This window comes from Poecilia mexicana, unplaced genomic scaffold (genome assembly GCF_051168715.1).
Source record: "Poecilia mexicana isolate PSO_F unplaced genomic scaffold, ASM5116871v1 scaffold_15, whole genome shotgun sequence".
Classification (NCBI taxonomy): domain Eukaryota; kingdom Metazoa; phylum Chordata; class Actinopteri; order Cyprinodontiformes; family Poeciliidae; genus Poecilia; species Poecilia mexicana.
Window position 1 is genome coordinate 14,524,069 of NW_028263384.1, and position 23,048 is coordinate 14,547,116.

The 23,048-nt window shown below is 38.6% G+C and overlaps 1 protein-coding gene across 2 annotated transcripts in view; it reads left to right on the top strand.

The window, feature by feature from the left end:
- LOC106915466 (cGMP-dependent protein kinase 1) overlaps nucleotides 1-23,048 on the top strand; it is a 95,219-nt gene that overhangs the window by 25,019 nt on the left and 47,152 nt on the right. For both annotated transcript variants that reach the window (XM_088013519.1, XM_088013518.1), the window contains exon 3: nucleotides 13,041-13,154. In XM_088013519.1, the coding sequence (XP_087869645.1) occupies nucleotides 13,041-13,154 (114 nt within the window). The remainder of the gene's footprint in view (nucleotides 1-13,040; nucleotides 13,155-23,048) is intronic.

Genomic DNA, 23,048 nt, shown 5'->3' on the forward strand with positions numbered 1-23,048 from the left:
GAACGTGCCGTCTGCTATCAGACAGCTGCTCAGTGTAGAGGAGCGTAATTGTGAGTTTAATCTTTAGCAGCGCCCGGAACACATGCTTTTCAACTTTTGGAGCGGGATGACTGTGATTTTTTGCAGAATGGGCAGTGAGTAGGCGAGAAACTGGAAGAAAAGGAAGTTTGTTAAAGATGCCCAAATTTTTTTCGATTTCCAGATGTGTAGTTAGATTTAGGAACATGACACACACAGCCTCTCCTGACTTCAGCTCTCATGATACATTTTTACAAGCTCCCAGCAGAGCCTCATTAAGGTGTCACTAGTGGAGGGGAAGGTGAGGGGGAGTCTGTAATTGGAATTACGGTACACACAAAAGGACGTGTCACAATACAGTGATAGTGGCGCTGCATCAAATTCCCCAGTGAGCTGAAAGTCTAAAATCTAGTTATTAAGTGAATATGTGTGTAGTGACATTTTTTTTTTCTGTGAAGCTGCTGCTTCAAATGTCACAGAGAAACAGATATTAACTTGCTCAGACCGTTAGAAATGCCTATTACTGCTTTTGTGTGAGTAATAGCCCTGTTACTGAGCTGATTGATGGCATTGCTGGTCTCATATTGAGGTAGTGTTGCGAGAGCGCTCACTCGCTCGCCGAGAATGTATTTGCTTTCCGACATCTTGGAAATTTATTTTCTAATTTAAAGACGAGAATGCTGTTGTGACGTAACTGAGCGGGAGCCTCTGAAGGTTTCCGCTACGAAGTGGACAATTCCAATCTGCAGCGAAAAAAAAGAGAGCGACGAATGAGCGGGAAAGGAAGCAAGAAAAGCAAATAGACCTATATTGGAACGTCACCAAATATAAGTGGACTGTTGACTTTTGAGAGTTGTTGGCTTTGTGGCATCACAGACTGGCTCAACTGTCTGAAATACATCAATTTACAGGAACGCAACTTCAGCTAATGTCTTATTTATGTGCAAATAGTTTGAGAGTGTGTATCGCAAACCAATAATCTCAACCTACAGTGAGCGGAGCCCCATCTGCCTGTAGCACACAGAGAAAATACTCATTCTCTGGTGAGTGTCTTGTCTGATTTGCCGCCTCTGCCAGCGAGAAGTTCTTTTTGTCGCTTTTTTTTTTCCTCTTTAATTCCCTCCTATTGTCACAGACACAGCCGTGCTGCTACAAGTTATTTCAAAATGCCTAAGCATGAAACCGAAGACGTTTACTTCCTCATCTCACCGGCTTTGGCCCCAATCTGTCCTCTTGTCACTGTCCCCTCTACACATGTTCTTCACCTCTTTGTCAATTCTGTCTTATTCCCCTTCTTACTCTTCACCGATCCGTCTGGCTTACCTGATTTCTATTCTGGTATTTGCTTGTATTCTAACTATACTTTCTCTTTTCCTTCTCACTTAGTCTCTCTTCTTCTTCTTCTTCTTTTTTTTTTTTTTGAATTAATCGATCCGCAGAAGCCAATGAATACACCTCGGAGAAGGAGTTAATGAATAATTTGCAAATTATCCCTGAGCCTAACACTGCTTTTGCAAGTTTTTCATGTGGAAAGACAACAGCAGTGTGTGTGTGTGTGTGTGTGTGTGTGTGTGTGTGCATCACATCAGAGGAACCGAGTATGAAGAAGGGAAGGCAGAAACTGAAAAAGCCAAGAAAAACAGCTTAAAACCATTTTATGAGTTGAATATTATGCAAATGTTTCAAACTTCACTCATTGTTTAGACTGAAATATGTACTGCATTATACGCCTGCTGTCGTGAGAGAGACTGTGGGTTTGCGTGTGTATGTGTGTGTGTGTACAGTATGTGGAGGTGTCGCTCACAGACTGGCAGCAGCATAAAGGGTCTGCTGTGACTGGATAAGCTGTGTTTGCAGAGGTTCAGACTGAGGATACAAGACGACACAGAAGTAATCTGTTCTTTTACAGTCATGGAAGAATCCTTGCCTGCGCAGCAAGAAAGCAAAGTCCACTGCGGACACAATATATATCCACATGCTGTGCACAGCTGTTCACAAAGGACAAAGAAAAAAAAAAAAAACTAGTTTTGCTTTAAACTGCAACTGAAGGACGTGTACAAATAAGTTTTTTGTGGATAACTGAAGGTATGTCTTGTTTTCAGTGACTCTCCTGCAGGAGAAATCCATATTTCAGAGAGCTTGTAAAGGCTAGTTTCATCAATAAATGTCTCTGGAGTCAGGTTTTACACTTCTTTTTGAAGCGGGTTCATTTTGAGTTTCTCCTCTCTCTCTTGAGACTTTTTCTTATTAGTTGCCCTTTTGTTGAAATTCATCTCTTTGATCTTTTTTTCTTAAACTTTGATTGTCTGTGTCAAATACCTCACCCTAGGGAGTTTTCTGTGTTCTATTATAAATCGTGTGAGTGTGTGTTATACATGTAAGCTAAGTGAAAGAATGTCCTCTCTGCTCAAAAATTAATTAAAGAGTCTGGTTTTGACGTATTTGCTGAAATGTCCCAGTAAATATTTGGAAGATTATAGGAATAGTCGCCGCATTTGGAATGACAGCCGTTCTCTGGTGTCGAACCCGGATCACAGCGACCGTTCACTAATGGAGTGAGTACAAAATCTTGGACGAAGATGGACTAATCCCAGAGATTAGTGTGTTGAGCTTTTCATTTTCCATCAAGTCATTTCCAGCAGCCTTTAGGTGAAGTTCCAGGAATGTCGCTGGATATCAGCTTCACGCAAGAATATCAAAAGTAAAAAATGAAAAAGAAATTTCAGCTTAAATTCTGATTGCCTGTGGACGCAATCAGAATCAACTTAAATTGACAGCATTTGACTTTTTCATCTTCTACAGGAAATACCTAAGACTCAAAGTAATGGCTGGACTTTTATGTAGTTTTGTTTCAAGAAAAAAAAAAAGAAATTTGACTTCCTTTTATTCCAACATACTCTTATTCTTCAAAGTTTATTGACATTACTGAACAATGCAGCCAGTACTCTACACATGGACCTTTTTGCCAAAGGCAACAATTCACATTCAATCCCATGTTGCCTTCTAAAAATATATACCTAAATATTTTAAGTAAAACGCACATGAATGCAATCATGCCGCCGCAAACCAAAGAAAGGACAATATCTCTTTACCTGTGTCTTTGACAAATAGAAAATAATTAAAAGCGTTTCAAATACTCAATTAGCTCATTTTTATAGGCAAAAAGGAAGCTGAAGCCATAGCAAGAACAGCTACAATAAGTGGATATATGCAGCGGCCATACGTTCCTGCTTTTGATGCAAGGTGCAGTTCTTTTACACACTACAATGACTTCTCATGAAACGAAAGTCATTCCAGAGCTCACTTGATAAAGCACACCCTAATACGGCACACGCTTCCAAGAAAACATTATTTGTGGATTTTGAAAAGTCTTCTAAATCTCTGCAGCGTGCCGTTGTAGTCATAGTGCTGCCTTTTCGTCAAGATTTAAGCACAAAATGAATCAAGTCTAAAAAACAAACTGTTCCTTTCCTGCTGTTCTTCATCGCTTATGTTATTCTAGACATTGCTACTATTTCTTTCTTTCATATTTTTTTTTCTTACTCGGCTAATGATCAATAACTATGAATAGATGTGCAAACACTTGAAACTGTTCCTCCAACTACAGAAGCCTGGAGGTAGAGAGGACAGTGTGTCCTTGTATCAGTGCATCATTGTTCTTTTCTCCTTCTGACTCTCTTTCTCTCTTCACTGCTCTGTACATCTAATGATGTGATGTTTACCTTTGTGGTCTTATTGTTATTGCTTATGTGTTTTACTGAGAGACACAAAGAGGAGGTGCTGGAAAGGCAGGTAGTGCGGGCTGTCTTTTTTTTTTTTGTATTACAGTCGGAGGCGTCTATTGAGGTTAGAAAGGATGGCTGGTGTTTTGCCATTCTGTCCTCTGGAATTGCGTCCTCTCCGAGTTTCACATTTATCTCTTCATTTATCTCAGTGAAGAGGGAAGAAACTGAACATTATTTACATTTATGAACGCAACCTTTTTCTTTTGTCTTAAAAAATGCTGTTAAAAAAACTGTATGTGTTTTAAAACAAATTTGAAAAGGACATATTTTTAGTTTTGTTAAATAAACCCTGGGTGGGTTCCTACCTCTCACATACGAAGCAACTCTGAACATCCTCTCTGTGAAACAAAATGGCTGACAATGTCCGTGCTGAAGCCATCATAAGCAGAACGCCACTTAATTATCCTCAACTTAAGATAACGTCGCTTGTTTTGTTGTGACAGTTTGGTAATTTATGTCGTCGTCTCTGCATTTAGTTACTTTGGCATTTGTGCCTCCACCAGCTCCTCGGTGATGGACTTCCCCTCCCACACCCTTCCCCCAGCAGTCATGGCATCCATTTAGAAATCTGCATAGGATCACATGAAGGAGAGACTCATTTTCAGTCTAATTTTCCACAAGATTACTGGATAATTATGAAGGATTCAGCTCATTTCGGGAAAAAACAAAAGGAGAATTTCTCAGCGTAATGAGATAAATTAAACGGCTATCAGAAGTGAAGGAGATATTTTCTATTGTGCTGATATGAAGTATCAAAAAGTGATTTTTTTTTGTGTGCTGCAAATCCCCTCTCATGTCTGTAGTTACGCAGCAAGGTACTTGAAATGAGTGGATGCTAAAATTAAAGAGGTACTTTTTTTTTTTTTAAGATACCACATTAATGTGTTTACTGATGTTAAAGCTTTTTAAATTGGCGCATTTGCATAAAAGGAACACTGCACATAAGATTGTAAGCTGCTAATTACAAGGCTGCATTTAATGTATGAATAAATGATCATTTTCAGTTGCCTCCCCGCTTGGCCAACCAATCAACTTGTCAACACAACAACCATAATCAGAGTTTGATGGGAAGTAGAGCAGCAGGCCTTTTATAATGTCCTAATGGAAGCAGAGAGAGAGAAAGAGAAGCCACAGACAAGTGGACAGCTGTGATATCTTCCCCCACACGTCCTATCACTTCCACACATTGGAGCTAACTTTATGTGTGAAGATGAGCGGCCTTGAAAGGAAGACCTGAAGAGCTACAGCATATTCAGCTCCAGCTGAATACTGTCTCTGAGGCACAATGATGTAAAAAGGTTGAAACCAGCTGTCCTTTCGTTTCTTTTGACAAGTCACTGAATATAGTCTTTAGGTCTTTCTTGCGCTCTCTGCATAGCTGCCGTGCGATTTTTCTCAGTGCTGCCGGTGCGGGGCTCTGCAGGAACGCTCCTCGGTCGAGGTGGAAAAGATGTGAAGTTCTCTCGACTTCAATGATGAGATGTTCAGCTGCGTATACCTGTCGCGTCAGGTGCACCTGACCCGCAGTGTCTTCCCTCACCTGCTGTTCTTATTGTCCTCTCTTCAAGTCTGCCTCCGTCTTTCTCCCGACTCTTCTTGCCGCTCTCGCCCCTCGACCCCCACCTTTCGTCACCCTTTTTTTTTGTAGCTTTCATTTAAGAGAGACAGTTTGACGTCAGCCGGTCTACTCTCCAGGTGTGATTTACAGAGAGGTGCACAGCTGCTCCACTGCTTATTGACAAAACACACTTTGCAAAAGTGAGGATTTTGTCCATAGGTACTTGTCAAAAGATTAAGAAAATAATAGTGATGCTAAAAATAGAATACTAATCAAGTTGCGTCATTAATCTTTTCAATTATACACACCATGGGAATATTTGACCATCAAATTGTTATGGAAGGGGGAGTGCTCTTTGACCCCTGAGATAGACATGATTTGGTGTAAAACGTGCCAATAAACCACAGAAGAAACATAAAAGTATTTGTGAAAATGGTACCAGAAGCTGGTAAAAGGATGTTATTAACCACAAGGAAACAAGTGCTGTGGCCATGGGTCAAAAGGCCACTCATGAAAGAAAAAGTGTTTCTTCCAGAGGCAACATAGAAGAAAACGGTTTACAAACACTTTCAGTTGCAGAGACCATCATTTTTTGGAGATATGTCCTGTTGCGTGATGAAACTAAGATTGAAGTTTTTGGTCATAATGATCTTCATTATTGGAGGAAAAGAGGGTAAGCTTGCAAACTTACCCTCTTTTTGCACGCTTCCCCATAATGCAGCAGTACGAGGACGGCTGCATTATGTCAATAGATTGGTTTTGATGCAGGACGACTGATGCTTTTCAGAAAAAAATAAAACTAAAAAAAATATATATATAAATATATTAAAACAAAATTGTCTGAAAACATCACATGGTTTTGATTCTTGCATTTAGAAAACAGAAGCAGTTTTGATAATCCTAACTGAACTCAAACATGGGAAGTTTAGTTACAGAAACTTCTCTGTTAAATAGCATAAATTATTTGAAAATGTTAGCAGGATTCTGGAAGACTGAGACACAAAATGGTGGGGTGTTTAAAATATGGAAAACTCAGCGAGATTGCATATACAGTTAGCTAACAGGGCTAATCCCAAAGAGAGTTTTTAAATACTCTTTCAGAAAAGTCACCATGATGTCTTTTTTTTTTATTTTATTTTTATTATAAATGTATGCGTTATTGAGCTTCTGGGTGTTGCTTCTTTCACTGTCTGAAATGTTGTCTCTGCTCTTGAATTAGTAGGTTGTGACCACAACAGAGAGCCGAGTAAAATTACACAATTATAAAGCCATTTTGTCACCAGATACAGTAGTTTCTTAGTTCAAGATCGAAGCTTCTTTGAGCTACCGCTATTTTCTGAAATCAGCTAAGCTTCATTCTGAGACTTACTAACATCCTTAGAGCGTCTCTAATAACTAAGAGCCTCAAACAAGATAAGGGTATTTGGTTTCCACCTCCTGTCCACAACACTTCAAAAGTTTTGACTCTTGAACGTCACCTCTCTAAGATGGACAACAGAGCTGCTTTTAGTTATAGCACTAAAATGCACACTATTGTTGCTCATAGTTATTGTGATGATACAATTTTACAGTCACTGATTTGAGAACAAACACCTTGTCCAATAATGGTTTTCCTGGGTTCCTAATCTCGTAGACTGTCACAGACCTGTCATTTCAGAGGATTGTTGATGGCCAGTCACTCTTGGGGAGGCTGGGACTTGTGCTGAAACCTCCCCATTTGAACACAATCTATCTAACAATAGGTTAGTGTGGTCAAAACTCTTCAGAGGCTCAAATAGGTTTCTAACATTTTCCTGTGGCTTCAGAATCAATTCCATTTTGGAGATTTTCTGAAATCTGTGAGCAATTGTTTACCTGCTATAATAGCTAAGAGTTGATCTCTTTTTTCAAGGGAAGGAGTCAGACATTGATGTGTGAAATGGAAAACACCCGTGAATTGAATTAAATTATTCAAGACCAATCTTCGCAGGAAAACCCTTCATTTGTTTGTTTTTGAATGATCTCTTTCCAGATATTTTTTTCCGTCCTTCCAACCATCTATCCTTCCTTTCCTTACACATTTCAGCTGCTACCAGATCATTCATGCTCCATAATGATATGACTGGAGTAAATGCATGGAAGAACTCTGTGGCATGCAGCACTTATGGATGATTTGAGGAGATCAGAGCCCAAAAGGGGCAATCTGTTGATGCAGCCCTTTGGCTTACAGGGTTAACGACACACGGTCGATTAATGTTTCACCTTTAGCATTCAAAGTTTTAAGTAAAAAAAATAAAAATCCTTTCTATAAACATCTTCAATGGCAGTCCATTGAAGCCTTGCTTCTCCTTGGTGTGTAATATCTTGCGGCTATACTATCTGTCAGGCTACTGACACACACACACACACACACACAGAGTCTTGCTGAAACAACGTGTTTTTTTTTTTTTTTTTTTTTCCGGTACTGCTTTGAACTCAACAAACGTCATTCCCATTTTCCTCTGCGCGATTAAAAAAAACTCCAAATCTGTCAACGCTTCTTCTAGCTGCTTATCGTCTTTGTTTGCTCTTGCCCTTGGCTCAAGTTTGCATTGGTATTTTCTCGAACTTAAGAATTTATTCTGTTTCTAACTTGAGGGCGGCACTTGATAGTGCCTAACAAAGGCCTTGTCCTTGATTTTTGTCACAGCCCCGCGATCCGAGGGACTTGGGTTTATAAATTTAGTGCAAATGTTGACCATTTTAACTAATCGTTAATTCAAAGAGAATGAGATGAGCTGATCGATGTCGAGGAAAATCTATCTCAGAGATCAGGATTCTCTGCACAGCCACCAGTAAACAATCAGGTTTGTCACAGCTGATGGGCATCAAACTCATTACAGAGCAGGACAGATCAATGTTCAACTTTAGAGCAAACCCAACACAGACTAACCCTTTTGATATCACTGATATCATACTTGCCTTTATTGGAGTCAGCAGTGAACACAGTGCAAGGGCAAGCAGCTGATAAATAGATAGATACCAAAATAGATCAATTTTATCAGAGTTAGGACCCAACCATCTCCGAGGAACAGCATATTTTTTTTCCTAATAAAGAACAGATTCAGTTTTTTCTTGTAAAACTCTCCATTTATCAAACACATTTCAATGGCCATTTAATATATCCCTTGCTCAAACTCAGTACATGGGCTTTCAGCTTCAGTCTGGTGTTTTACTGCGGCTTTAACTGCTCTAAACCGTTGAGTGCAGCTTGTTTGTTTTTTATTGCTGAGCTGAAGTCACAAGTGTAAACTTAAGTGCTGTAGCACCAAAAATCTTCACGACTTCCATTTTTGAGCTGCTGTTGCAGGATAAAAACATGCTTTGCTTGATTTAGTTTTTCTTGCAATGGTCAGATAAAAATGGTATTGGGTAATTTGACCCCTGAACTGTGCCGGAAGATTACGGTCAATCATAATGGGATTCTGGTTGTGTTATATCCTCAGAGATTTGAACTCCCCAACATCCTGTTTCCTTATGTTCACTTTATACTCTTAGAAAAACATAATAAAAGGAAGGCCAGGACGGAGATAAATGGTGTCTTGCTCCTTGACTTTAAAAACGTCAGAGGCAGTCTTCTGTTTTGGTTGGGAATAAATGTTTGGCCTCCTTTTCTATTTGAATTGAACTCAGATTCCGTGCAAAGAAATGGAGTTTAGTCAAAAAGACAAAATTCTGTATATGAACGATTCACAAAAAAAGGGTCAAGACGTCCTTCGTCGCAGGAGAGAACTCGAACCCCTACTGGCCGAGTTTTGATGTTTCTCATTACATGACAAGTCCTCACCAGTGCATGGTGTGAGGCAGAGTTAGGCCGTTTAATCAAAAATCCAGCCGGAAAATTCATCTGATCTTGAGCCAAAGAAAAGTCTGCTCTGAGGTGTGCTCCGATGCCCCGCTATGTGAGGCACACTGCGACTCGCATTCAAATGATCAACCATTAAACCTGTTCACACAGCCTGGGGGGGGAGGAAGACATGCCGATGTTCACTGACAGTGATAAGCTAATAGCAGTGAGCATCTACACATGTAGCGCACGCTGTGTTCTCAATGTATCACATTTCTTGTTTGCTTTTTGACATCACATTCACTGATGACAGTACGAACTGTACGGCCATATCAGCTTGTTTACATAATGTGATCATTTGGTTTTGCATGTGCCTTAATTTGAATGAGGCTTCCTCATGAGAGAGTTAAATTTCTGGTGAATTTTTCAGTTCCACTGAATAACAAAGCAGCACGATAAAGCAGGTATTATTAGATGCAAAAACAGGAAATGAGCTGGACCCTGTGAGCATGTGTGTTTTTGTCAGGGGAGGTACTGTGGGTGTGTGTGTTTGTGTGTGTGTGTGTGTGTGTGCGTGTGTGTGTGAACTTCCCAGAGTCGGTTTAGAAACAAAAAACAAAACAAAACAAGACACAAACAGATCATTTATGAAATTTCAATAAATTAACATTGTTATTATTTCTATTCCTGGCAATAGAAATGATAAATAATCCCCTTGAGGCCTGCGGTCAGCGAGCTTTCCAAATTCAGGATTTCTTTTTGTCACTGCTGACCTCTTTTAGGATTTTATTTAATTACTGCTTTCTGTTTGTGTTCTAATGTCAACTTTGTGTTTAGCAGTCAATTATTCATGGCCTCAGAAAACCCCAAAACAATCAGTTTTCCATTTATTTTTATTAAAATAAAAAAGAAAAGTTGAAATAAATAAACCTTCAAATTGTATGCAAGACTAATAACAGCTTATTTTCGAGGAGGAGCTACATGGCCAACTACTGAATAGACAGCTGGCTGACAAAGCAAAGATGCACATAATGTGGTAGTTTTAAAGACGGATGAGTAAAACAACCACATTATGTGCATCATGGCTTTGCAGAGGGTCGCTCTACAAAACACGGTCATTCTTCTTGGCTTCCTTCTGTCTGCTTCTACGATTCATGCTTATGGGGGTTTTAATTGACACTGTAGGAATACCTGAATAGAGAACAGAAAATTACAGCAGATGTTTTGTTACGGTGGAGAAATCATCTGTTTGGAGCTCTAACCCTGGGCATCAGGACTGATACCCAAAGTGATTCAGAGTATGAAACAGATACATTAACCACTGTCTTTGTCCTGTTTGTGTCCATCCCTTGGATAGCTAGTTGGGTTATTTACAACTACAATTATACACACAGCATGTTAAAATGTAGGCTGTGGTTTTGACTGGTTCCATAGTCGCCACCCTGTAATCTCACTTATGATGTAACATTGGCTTTTCTTCATGTCTGTCTTGGTAGTAGCCAGAAATAAATTTAAACCCCAACCACTTAATTTTGTGCTGGCAAATTGGTAGTCATACTTCATATTTGCTTGAAATTAAATCAGTATATTTGCATCTGAGGTGAGTGCTTTCAAGATGATAAACAGCTGTCTTAAAATATTTACTGTGTTCTGAAATATGCATACTTTCTCATTTAAATCCTGTGTTGAAAGAGGAGGAGGGGTGTCTGTTTTAAAGAATAGATTTGTTAACCATAAGTAGCTTTCCTTTAGGCATAGATTTTGTTTTTAACTTAGATAACTGGTTTTTTTTTTGTGGTCTGTAAGACTTGGCTGATGTTACATCTATTTCAGCTATGTCAAGCTTTTGAAATATTTTGTCTCTATAAAATGGGAAGGAAGAGTTTCATTTGTCCCTAGAGAAAAACCAGGGCACACTCTAAGAGTCGATGTTATTAGCATCAGTTTTTCCAAAAGACCTAAGAATAGAAGAAGCAGATTTTGCAGATTGTTGTATTTTACTTTGTGTTTAGTTTCATGTTCTCACAAATTAAAATACTGAAGGTATTCTCAATTATTTTAAAAGCTCAGACTTTTGGACAATTAGTGACTAGGTGACAATTTGAATCTTGTTTTAATGATTCAGCTGATAATAGAAGTGCTAGTGTAAAGATTTATTAAAGTCTTAGACTGAAAGGCTTTTTATTCTTTCTCTACATTTCCATCTTAATGCTACAGAAATTCTCCCTTTTGGAAACAGAGCTGTTACGTAAGAACATTGCGAGTCGCAGGAAGGAATCTGGTGAGATGGTGACACACTTAACGACTTCCTCTCTGTGTATAGTTTCGTCCTGGGTGGTAATAGATAACATGCTGCTGACTGGGGTAAAAATATACTGTGCACTTCCAATTTGCTATTTTCTTGCAATAGCAAAAAAATAACAAATAGAGAAGGGACTTACTCCTGAAATTAGGTGGCATTTCATCGAAAGAAGGATCCAGTTTTGTGAAACTATTTTCGTATTACCCGTATTATCCATTTTTCCATAAAAGAAAAAGATGGCAGAGTTTCCCCCCAGTTATAAGCCTGGTGGGCCACCAGGCTAAGCACTGCTTGTTTATTTATTCTATAATAGGATGAAACAACTGAAGTGCCTAAAAATTATGTTTATTTTAATTTTATTTTTATAATCTTTGTCTTTTTAACACCTTATAGCTGGTGTTTAGATATTGATACTAATGTTTTCCAATAACACTTAATTACCCAGGGATACTTGCAAGTTTCCTGTCAACTTTAAACATTTTTTTAAACTCAAAAACACAGTGGTTCAGCTGGATGACTTGTGATGATCTGTCACTAAAACTCAAAATAAAATAAATTAAGGTTCATGGTTCTTATGCGACAAAATGCGGAAAGGTTAATGGCAGATTCATACTTCTGGAAAGTGGTAAATTAAGATGAAAAAATTGTAATTTAGTTCTTAAGATTAAGATATACACTAATTGCCTTAATTAATATACTTATTCTGAAGCGAAATACTCAAACACTTACATCCACTCCACTTCCTCAGTGAAACTTTGCCGCAGAAACTTAATTTAATCAATCAATCAATCAATCAATCAATCAATCAATCAATCAATCAATCAAATTTTATTTGTATAGTACATTTCAGCAGCAAGGCATTTCAAGGTGCTTTACATAATTAAAGAAAAAATAAAAACAGTATGTGACATTAATAAATAGATGAAAAGTGAAGATAAAACATTAAAACCATCAAAGACATCAAAACCTACACTCTAACCCTAATTTAGCCATAAGCAACTCTAAACAGGTGGGTTTTAAGTTGAGATTTAAAGGCACCCAGTGTTTCAGCTGTTTTACAGTTTTCTGGAAGTTTGTTCCAAATTTGTGGTGCATAGAAACTGAATGCTGCTTCTCCTCGTTTGGTTCTGGGGATGCAGAGCAGACCAGAACCAGAAGATCTGAGGGGTGTAGACGGTTGGTACAGCAATAACAGATCTTTAAGGTATTGTGGTGCTAAACCGTTCAGTGATTTATAAACTAACAACAGTATTTTAAAGTCTATTATTTGAGCTACAGGGAGCCAGTGTAGGGACTTTAAAACTGGTGTTATGTGCTCTATCTTCCTGGTTTTAGTGAGAACGTGAGCAGCAGCGTTCTGGATCAGCTGCAGCTGTTTGATTGATTTGTTAGTCAGACCTGTGAAGACGCTGTTGCAGTAATCAATGCGGCTAAAGATAAACGCATGGATGAGTTTCTCTAGATCGTGCCAAACTTTAGTGTCAAACTTGGCTAATCTACTGTGCAAGCTGAAACTATTACAATAAATGCTTTGTTTTTTTTTCTTTTTCTGCCTCTCTGTGCCTTTTTCAGATGGTAAGGTGGAGGTGACAAAGGAAAGCTTGAAGCTCTGCACCATGGGGCCAGGAAAGGTGTTTGGGGAGCTGGCTATTCTCTACAACTGCACCAGGACAGCCACTGTCAAGAGTGAGTCTTCACAGACACCTTAAAACATTTCCACACAAGTCCATGTTGAAATGTCCACATGTTGCCAAGGTGACGCATTGAACACACATGTTCAATGAAATATGCAGTCTCATTGTAGAAGACTTTAGGTCTGCTGCAGCAGGAATGCGTGTCTAGAATTGTTCTTGAGTTATCAAAAGCTGCCCATCAGCGGTGTGAGTTTTCGCAACACTTCAGCCAGGTGTGCCGCGAGACCCGGAGTGAGACGAATGTCAAGGTTTACTGCCTCTTGCTCTTTCACATGTCAGAGCCCCAGCTCAGAGAGATGCACAGTGGGTGAGTTGGTGGTCCATCAGACTGGCAATTTGAATAGTCGGCCTGATAGATTAAAGAGAGGAGACTGAGGAAACACAGGACAGATGGCAGATTACACACATTCGAAAGCTCGCAAGATAGCATGTCAAAATGAAAAATGTGTGTTTAGGTGAGGCAAGAAATAGGAAGTGGCTCCAAATTTGTGTTTGAGCGGAATAATAAAAAGACAAAAGGTGAGACGAGGTGAGGCATGGTCTAATTGGTGAAAGGATATTTGTATGCATGGATTAAGACAGATGGAGGCAGGTCAGAGTTGGGGCGAATTGAAACAAAGGAACATTCCGGATGATCTGGATGAACTGAGAAGAGATTTTGATATATATTTATATCAAGAGCTGGCTCATATTTCCAAGTCTTATAAAAAAATAAAAAAAATAAAAATCAGATATTGACCTTGTATTTAATGAATACACAAAGGGCAAAGGTTCCTCCATCCTGTTAAAGTGTGGACGAGGCGGGGTCAACCATTTCATGGTCGGAAACTTGCGTAGCCTGTGCTGACCCTTCTCAAGTCCAACGAACCAGCCAAACCGACCAAACTCTCAGCTCCAGTTACTATGGCAACAGGTGTCCACGGGGAGATGAGCCAACTCTTACGGGATAAAATATTCCCCTTCCCACTGGCGACAGAGCGTCTGGCTTTCTCTTTTGTGTTTTATTTTGCCCATCTACCAGCCCATCGGCCCATACTTCCTGCCGTGCTTTAATAAAAAAAAAACAAAAAAAAAACCCATGCATGGAACAAATGATGTAATTGTCTACACGGCCAAAAGTGTGTTTGGTTTAAAAGGGTCACTGGCGCTGTCTCTTAGGATGACTGTCTTTACTTTAATGTGTGTCGCTACACATGAATGTACCAAGGAATTCAGCTGCCAGGGCGGCTATTAAAGGTGATAGTCTCTAATGGAAATCATGCAGCCAGTAGTGCTTACAGAGACTCGCATTCCAATCAAGCAGTTTAATTTGATCTGTGCATGCAGCTCTGTAGGAGGATGTAACCTCAGTTAATTTTAATCACATACAGTAATCTCCTAAGTCCCCCTCCGTGAGTAATCATATCTTTAGAATTAGGATGAACCGCCCTTTTGTGTTGAGGTAAGGCTTTTACTTAGGAGTTTAACTTACAAGCTCACAATACGAGGCGATAAGCAGTATTGGGTTTGCGTTGGACGAGAACGTCTCATAAGGCAAAGTTTGATGAGGAAAAATCTTAAACTTATACGAGTCACCAAAGTGACTTCAGCGGCTCACTGGTGAAGGAACCAGCTGCTCTGAACTGAGATGATTCTGGAATATTCAGTGTTATTAGATATTTTATTTCTTCATAAGAGTACTTTTTGTTTTACTTAGGTATTTGTTATTTCAAAACAACTGCAGGTCCAACACAATGTCAAGGACAAACTTTTGCTAAAACCTTTGCCTATTTTTGGAACCACTAGAGGAGAAATTATATGTGCATTTTGGGCCTATGTGTTTATTCTACAGACAGACCGGACCTGAAAAGTGTCATTGTAATTCACAATTCTTTTGCAGCAATTTTTAAACTCTGAGCTTTATTAAAAATAAACAATTTCAAGGGTGATTTGGGAAGCTGCAAACTGCCATGGTTTGTTTAATGAATTACCACGAATTATATTGCGTAGTGAAAATTTTCCTGCATCGGCACATTCAAAAGAATATTCCCATCCCCAACCCCAACCTTTCATCCTTTTAGAGTATTTGCTATTTTGCATTCTCCCTAAAGAAACAAGCCCTTAAAATAACTTACGCAGACATTATGAGCAGCACTGCACCTTTCAGGATGCTTAGTGCCCCCAGAATGCTCCTCTAATCAATATGTTATGTTCAGTTCCTAGATGCAGACACTTAAGTGTAAAGCTATGGCCTCATTTGGGGTTTGACTCAGCCAGTCTCGGCAAATGAAGTAAGATTTCACATGCAGCCCGAGACTCTCCTGAGACTCAGAAGAGTTCCTTTGTCATCAAGCTGTGTCGCATTATTTCCACATGATGGCAGTCAGGTAGATGCAGGCTGGAAACAAGAGTGGAAGAAAAAGGTTTGAGTGAGAGACAAATAGAGATGATAACAGGACAGCAGTGACAGTAGAAGGAGGAAGCTCCATCAAAAGGCTGCAGACTAAATTGTTTTTATGTTGTCTTGAAACGGGAGAAGGGGACAGTAGGAAAAAATAAGTTCATAAAGCATTTAAATATCAAGGTGTTTCGAATGGATTGCATATCAAAACATTATTCAGCGTAGCACCACAAAAAAGCATGGACAAATGACAGTGAAAATATATGACACATTAATTACCAATAAACTCCACAATAAGAAACAGATACACAGGTATTTGAATTCTCATACCATGTTGAGAACCATTCACAACAGTTTTCACTTCATAGAGAACCTCTTTGAATCTGCAGTTTACCATCCAAATTTTGTTGGCTTTAAGTTGCAACTGCAAATTTAAAATTGAATTCTGATGCAGAGGAAATAAATCCCTTTAAATGTATGTTTCAGTCAAACCGTTAAGTGCATCTAAGCATCGGTACGATTTGAACTTCGTGTCCCAACAGAATATCAGTGGAGCTTATTTTTTTCTCCGCACATTTTCATTTGTGATGTGTTTCGTTATGTGCTCAATGTGACACCAAGCTTAGAATGGGATTTGTTTAGTCTCTGTTGGGATTACACATACACCACGGTCGCAAAACACTCACCTGCGCACGGACGTCTGCAGACATCTAGTTGGCAGATCCAGATGAAGAGATTTATGTCATACAGGCATTGCAGTTGAGGTGGCAGTGGAGTAAACTTTGAGATATGGATTAGGTAGAAATATGTAACAAGTGGTGCTTATTTAGTGTCAACTGAAGGATTGTTCTGGGAGCCAAAAATATACCAAACAACTGAATTTATCTCCAGGTGTAGGAATCTTCTTTCAGCCAGCTGATCATCCATGTGCAGCAGCATTACCTGCATTACTTCCAGGACTTTAACAAAAAAAAAAAAAGACAAAAAAAATCACAACTTTTAAAATGTATTGCTACATGAAACCTGAGCTTTTGAATTTGGTTTTGATGTTCAGAATAAGACACTCATTTTACCAAAAGTGAATAATTCCTAAATTCACAGCTCAGTGCCTGCATGTAAATCAGCATGTAGGAAGTAATGGTTCTGAGCCTTGAGCATTTCAGAAAACTGTTTCTCCTAAAATAAAAAGTCAGTCATAATCTCCTCCACTTCAAGCCAGTTTAGCTTCATAGCGACTGGAGGCTGCATATAACTAGCCTTTTGTCAAAGTTATGAGGCTATTTTATCGCAGTGATGTTAGAACAAAAACGATCTCATTTCAAGCTGCTATCTTTATGAGGTGTATCTTGTTTCCTTCTGACAGCAGAGACAGTGTGAGTGGATGGTAATCATATGAGTCGCTGACTGTCACATGCTGCATTTATATGCACATAAACAGTCTAATAGAGAGGATATCCTAAGGCAAAATGACTTCTTAAAGATCATGTTAGCAGAACTTCAGCTTGTGTGCACTGCTGTCAGAATAACAAAGAGGGACGGCGGCGTTTCGTACTGTGACAGTGTTGATCACAACAATGGACCTGTGCTGAATGAATTCACAGCTTAGCATGCACAGTGTTGACATACAATACCTACATGCGACCTGCACGGTGATACACATTTAACAGACAGGGCTCACACACACACACACGCGCACACACACATGCACACAAGACAGACAAACACAACGATTGTTCAGTAACACCACAGATAAAAGGCTGCTGGGAATCCAGGCCTTGTTTTCAGAGCAGTCATCTCTAAGAAAGTAATGTCACTGGCAGTCACTCCAAATACAATCAGTGAGAGAGATTAAATCTGTAAGCTCCATCTTTTATAGCAGTGATGGAAAAGCAAGTCTTTGTCTTCATCTCTTGGAGGACTCACTGTTACGCACATGAAGATTTTAGCTCGTAAACACTGACAGTGTCATAAATCTGTGGTAACTTCAAGGCTTCTTAGAGTATTTAAGTATGTGGGGGTCCAGGTGATCCAGGTATGAGGGAGTGTTTGTGTATGAAAGAAGCTGTTAGGGTACAGCTGGGTATTTCCAGTTAGCCGACACACATTAGGAGACTCTTGATTGTGTACGTTTCCTAAGGAGAGATGGAATGGTGTGTGCAGGTTTTAGACCTGAAGCTCTTTCCGTGCATAAATTATATAATAAAAAGTCAAATATTTGCTGACTTTGAGACAATTTCTGCCCATACAAAAATCAGGACTTAGTGTTTTCTGAAAGAAGCTGTCCTACTTTATCACAGATTTCCAGTGAGGGGTATGTACACCCTAGCGAATACTTCTTTTTTTTTTCTCTAGCAGGTTTGAAGGGAAGACTGTGTAACTGGATTATATTTGAACTAACATTCACTAAAATTGTCTCCAGCACTTTTAGAACAACGGAAAACTATTAGAGAATCTATAGCTAAAAAATACCATCACAAAATCCACTTTAATTCGGAAATTAAGTAGGATGTATTTAGATAAAAATCTTAATGTTTCTAATTGCTCTCCTCAATTGACATCAACAGTGGTGCTGGGATACATTAAAAAAGGGAGAAAAAACCACTGGCTGCCAGATGCATACATTTATTCCATGCATATTTGTGCCAAGCAGTATATATTTGTGTTTCATATGCTCACCATCAACATTAATCTCAAACCGACATTTTCTTTCTCATAATGATCCCAGCGTTTTTGACATTTATCCCTTGGATTCTCATTATGATGAAAGATTTTTATTTCCCTCTTCTGTTGACCATCCAAGATATGAGCAAATATATCCTTTAAGATTAACGGCTCCACTTCACAGATATGCATGTTGGCTCGTCGGAGTCTGCACCGTGACTCACTGACTTATGGTCGTAGAGATAGAAGTTAACCGACTCGGTATTACTTCCAGAAGTTTAAGACCCAGAGCATAATTCTTGTTATGAAATCTTTAATCAGTTACAGTGTGCATTTTCTTGGAAAATGTAGCATCATTCTGTAAAGTAAAAAAAAGTCCCTCTCCGTATTTCATTGGAAGAGGCATTTTACGTGATAGAGCAGCACAAATACAATTTCTGTAAAGCAGAAAAACAAGAAAACATGGTTTTTTTCTTGTCAGTAAAAAAATTCGGAAAAAAAAAAAAACTGTGACAGACATACATTGACAAGGACAATATATAACAAGGAACCCAAAGTCCAACATTAACTGTGATGCACCACACTAAACGTGACCATTGTATCTGCATATGTGTCAATTTGTGTCAGCTACCCTGGTGCAGTGATCAGTGCTAGAACCGTCAAAGGAAGAAAAAGGGAGAGTTTCCATTCAAGAGAGCCGATTGCTGTTTTGTAACCGTTTTGTGAAGTAGAAGTAGAATGTACTCCAAGACCTCCAGAGAGTGCAAGAAGATCTTTCATAGAGCACACGCTACCATTAAACTCTGTGATCCATCTTGACATTTTTACCAAGTACACAACTTTTTTTCCAATAGGCCAAACAGTCGGCTTGTATTTCGCAACATCCAGAAAACGGATCAGTACTTTTAGCAGCTGTGATCTGGAGTCAGGAATAGTTACACAGACCAATGCCTCTGTAAAATATAATTATCCAAGTTTTTTTTAATTAGTTCTGTGCATTTTTAAGTTGTCTGTATTGAAAAGAAAAGTATACAATTGCTCGATTGACTAAAAAAACAGCAGATCATGTCTCGTTATCACAATCGCTCAATGAAGCAGCAGCAGCAGCATTGTTCTGGAGACGTCTTTGAGTGCGTCGCTGTAACGTTACCCTTCCTTCTGCCGTGAGCGCGCCAACAGTTGCCTTTGAAATCAGCCTCAGAGAAGAAAATTATCACGTGTTAATGTATCAGTGTGAGTGCAGCACAGTTTGCGCAGTGTTTCAAAAAAAAAAAAAAAAAAAACTCACCTTGTCCATTTTGCTTAAAAACTTAAGGATGCAACTTCTAGGAGAACCAGGCTCAAAGTTAAACCTGACGGCTAGCGCTAACGGCGGCGAATAACAGCTTTTGTTGTTTAAATAATAAAACACAAGGCTTGTCAGACTGTTCGTATGCCGGTTTTCTCTCTTTCCCTTGGTTACAGTAGCAATAATACTCCTCAGTTCTCTATGGGAAACATTATCTGTTGTTGCATCTCTGACAGGTATGCTTCACATATGAGCTGTAATCCATAGGTGCCACAAAATGTAACATTTTTAATATTTTCCACAAATAGTTTAGTAGCAGTGAGGAGAAGCTTTCTTTTGTCTGCCAGATTCAGCTACTTCTGCAAGAGCCACAGAACGTCAATTAGCATTTATGTGCAGGTAGTAACTAACAGCATTTTATGCCATGTTGTCATTGTAATTAAATTTTTGTGATTATTGAAACAAGCCATTAGCAAAATCCATTACCTATTTGTGTCTGGCTAAAACAAAAACAAAAACAAAAAAACACTTTCAACTCTTTAAATAAATTTCCTCGCAAATGGTGGTGCACAGAAAGAAACTGTGTTGCATGCAGTTGCTTTTTTGTTAATTTTTTTTTCATTGTTGGAGATTTCTATTGACTAGGCTGCAGGTTTTGTATTTTGCAATCAACTTTGTCTTGCTGGATATAAAATGCAAGAATGAGCTTTAATTTGAAGACACATATGAAAGTTGACACATTTTTTTTCCACTTAATCTTTGTTTAACCAGGAAAAAATAACTTATTGAGACCGAAATTTAATTCATGAGTGTCCTTGTCTAGACACCAGCAGGAGAAGATAATAATAATAATACTTTAGTTTTAGTTCTGAAAGAATCTATCTTGCTCTTTAGTTAGTCTGGAGTTTTCTTTGCATAATAGTTCATAAACACTGACTTTAAAGCCAGTATATCGATACAAATGATCACTCTGTGGTTCTGCTAAACTGTTAGAAACCTTTTTATTTATCTAATGTAATATCAAACCCTATGTTTTGGAGTTTCACTTGCTGTATGCTGGACTTATTCATGACCAAGTTGTAAAAGCGGATAATGACCAGAGGGGCTGGTTTAACAGGAATTAAAGAGGTTTAACCCTTCTTGAAGCATTTTCTTTTCCAATTTTAGAGAGCTGACCTTAATTAGAGGTTGAGCCATATTTAGTGAAATGAAAGGCTGATGAGAAAGACCTACAGACACATTAAAAGATAATGGTGCAACTGCGAAATGAGTAAAACGACAAAATGACTGCACACTCTAGCCTTGTGCACTAACAAGCAATTAGAAAGGCAGAGAAGGAATTGAGATAACGTTACTGTAGTTGTGACTGAACTGTGAGGAGAGCTACAGGAACTGTAAATCAATTGCTTAAAGGATATTTTTGAACAGTTCTGGCCTACGATTCATATTTGAGAGTCAAATCTTTTTCTTTTTTTTATTCATATTATTCATGCAGAGGTTTAGGATAATAATTGTCACGGGAGAAAGGATTTCAGCAGATAACCATGAAAACCACTACAACAGAGAGGAGAAGACAGAAAGAATAAGCTCTGGCAGATAGAAATCCAGTGGGATGAAGTAGGAAAGAAATCCGCTCCGTTTCCATGGCTGCCATGGTAGCACTGTTGCCAGCATGCAAAAAACAAAACAAAAAACAAACCCATGTGGTATCATGGTGAGGTTAGAAGCATTTTCCTTCCCCAGCTGTTTGAAGTCAGTTTGGAGTTAACTTTTTTTGCTTTCTCCGTCATCTGCTTCCACTTCCTCCCGTGATTCAGTGTACTTTTTTTTGTGTATGTGAGTAGTTGGACTGAGGGGCCCCTGCTGCTGCTGTTGTCCCAGTTCTAAGTTGGTGCGCAGGTGTGAGCCTTGAGCTAGATGCTCTTCTGAGACCTCAGACAACTTGAAAGGTTAAAACACCCAGAGAGGCTGCTTCAGACGGCGATGATTTAGAAAACAGGCCTGCAGGTGCAGCTGCTTTATTAGACATTTTTACACTTGTCTCATGAGACAATAGGGAAAGGCTAATGAGATAATATGCACTGGAATCTTTCCATTATTAGATGATGTTGAGCAGCTGAAGCGACTCTGTATCTTGTTGATTTAGTTTCCTCTGTAAGTTTATTTATAATCTTACAGAGTTTGGAGATCTGGTAATAGGTTAAAAAGTCATTCTAAAATACCAAATGCACAGAAAGACTCAAAATATCCGAACAGTACTTTAAACTGGAAAAGCAATTTTATCCTTTGTTTAGGGTGCCGGTTTGCTAAGTGTTCAAGCTGTTTCTGTCAGACAATATGTCTTCTGACTTCATCCTCCTCAATAGGATACCTCACCATAAAAATGGGGATTTTATGAACTGAAATTTGACCTGCAGACTTTGCCCCGTCTACTTTTGGCTTAGAGACTCAGAATGCTGTAACGTCAGAGTGGATCTCGGTTTGGAGGTCAGCGTTTTGGTGTAGTAACTGAATAGACATCCCACTTATGTTTTCAAACTGGCACAGTTAGTACTAATGTGTTGATCGAAGGGAAGGGGAAAGCATGGTTTCCATTCAAGAGCACTGATTGCCGTTTTTTGTAACAGTTTGATAAAAAATGAGAGCAGCACGCCATGCTGTGAGGCCTGCGGTGAGCGCAATAACACTGTGAGAAAGGGACAGCACAGTACTGTTTTTGTCCTAGCACACCAGTTGGTTTTAGATATTACATGTCACTCTGTCAAAGTTGTTTCACTGTGATCTTTTTCATAGTAAATCTCAGTATCGTCTTCTAAATAGGACTGAATTGAAAACTGTAGATTTTTATTTTTTTTTTAAATGTGATCATGCTGAAGAGGAACCCTTAAATGTGACAGTAACTATATATAAATCCCATACTTATTTCAATAAATAATTTTGTTATACTTCATAGAATAAATGTGAATGCTAAGAATCAAACAAAAAAAAAAAAACATATAAAGTTTGATTCCTCAATAATATTAAGATATTCATTGGTGGCTTCTCAGAAATTATATAAGTGAATGTAAACTCAGAGCATAAACTCCAATAAAATTTTAAAGACATAACTGGTAGAATCATGAAATTAGAAAAAATTGATCATATATATATATATATATATATTTATTTATTTATTTATTTTCTCAAGTACAAGCTGCTGTTAAGTTTGTTTGTTGTACTTAATGTTACATGATTCTTTCCAACTGTTAAATCTAAAAAAAGGTGTTTATTTCTTTACTACCATAAGTATTTGTTAGGAAGTTAATAGCTTTTTTCAGTATTACAAAAGCTTTGAACCATCCATTATTGTCAACTTAATAAGTGCCGATCCTTTAAGAAACGTCTACAGTAACCACTGGTTGTTGGTCTGCAACATTTCAGTCAATAGCATTACAGACAGTCGTATCTTTTAGCCTTCATTAAATAGCTTTCTGAGAATGTTGAGGGATCTGAAGGGTAAAATAATGCAGAGTAACTGAAAAACCTTTTTTTTAATTAGTGCAACTGAAGGAGCAGAC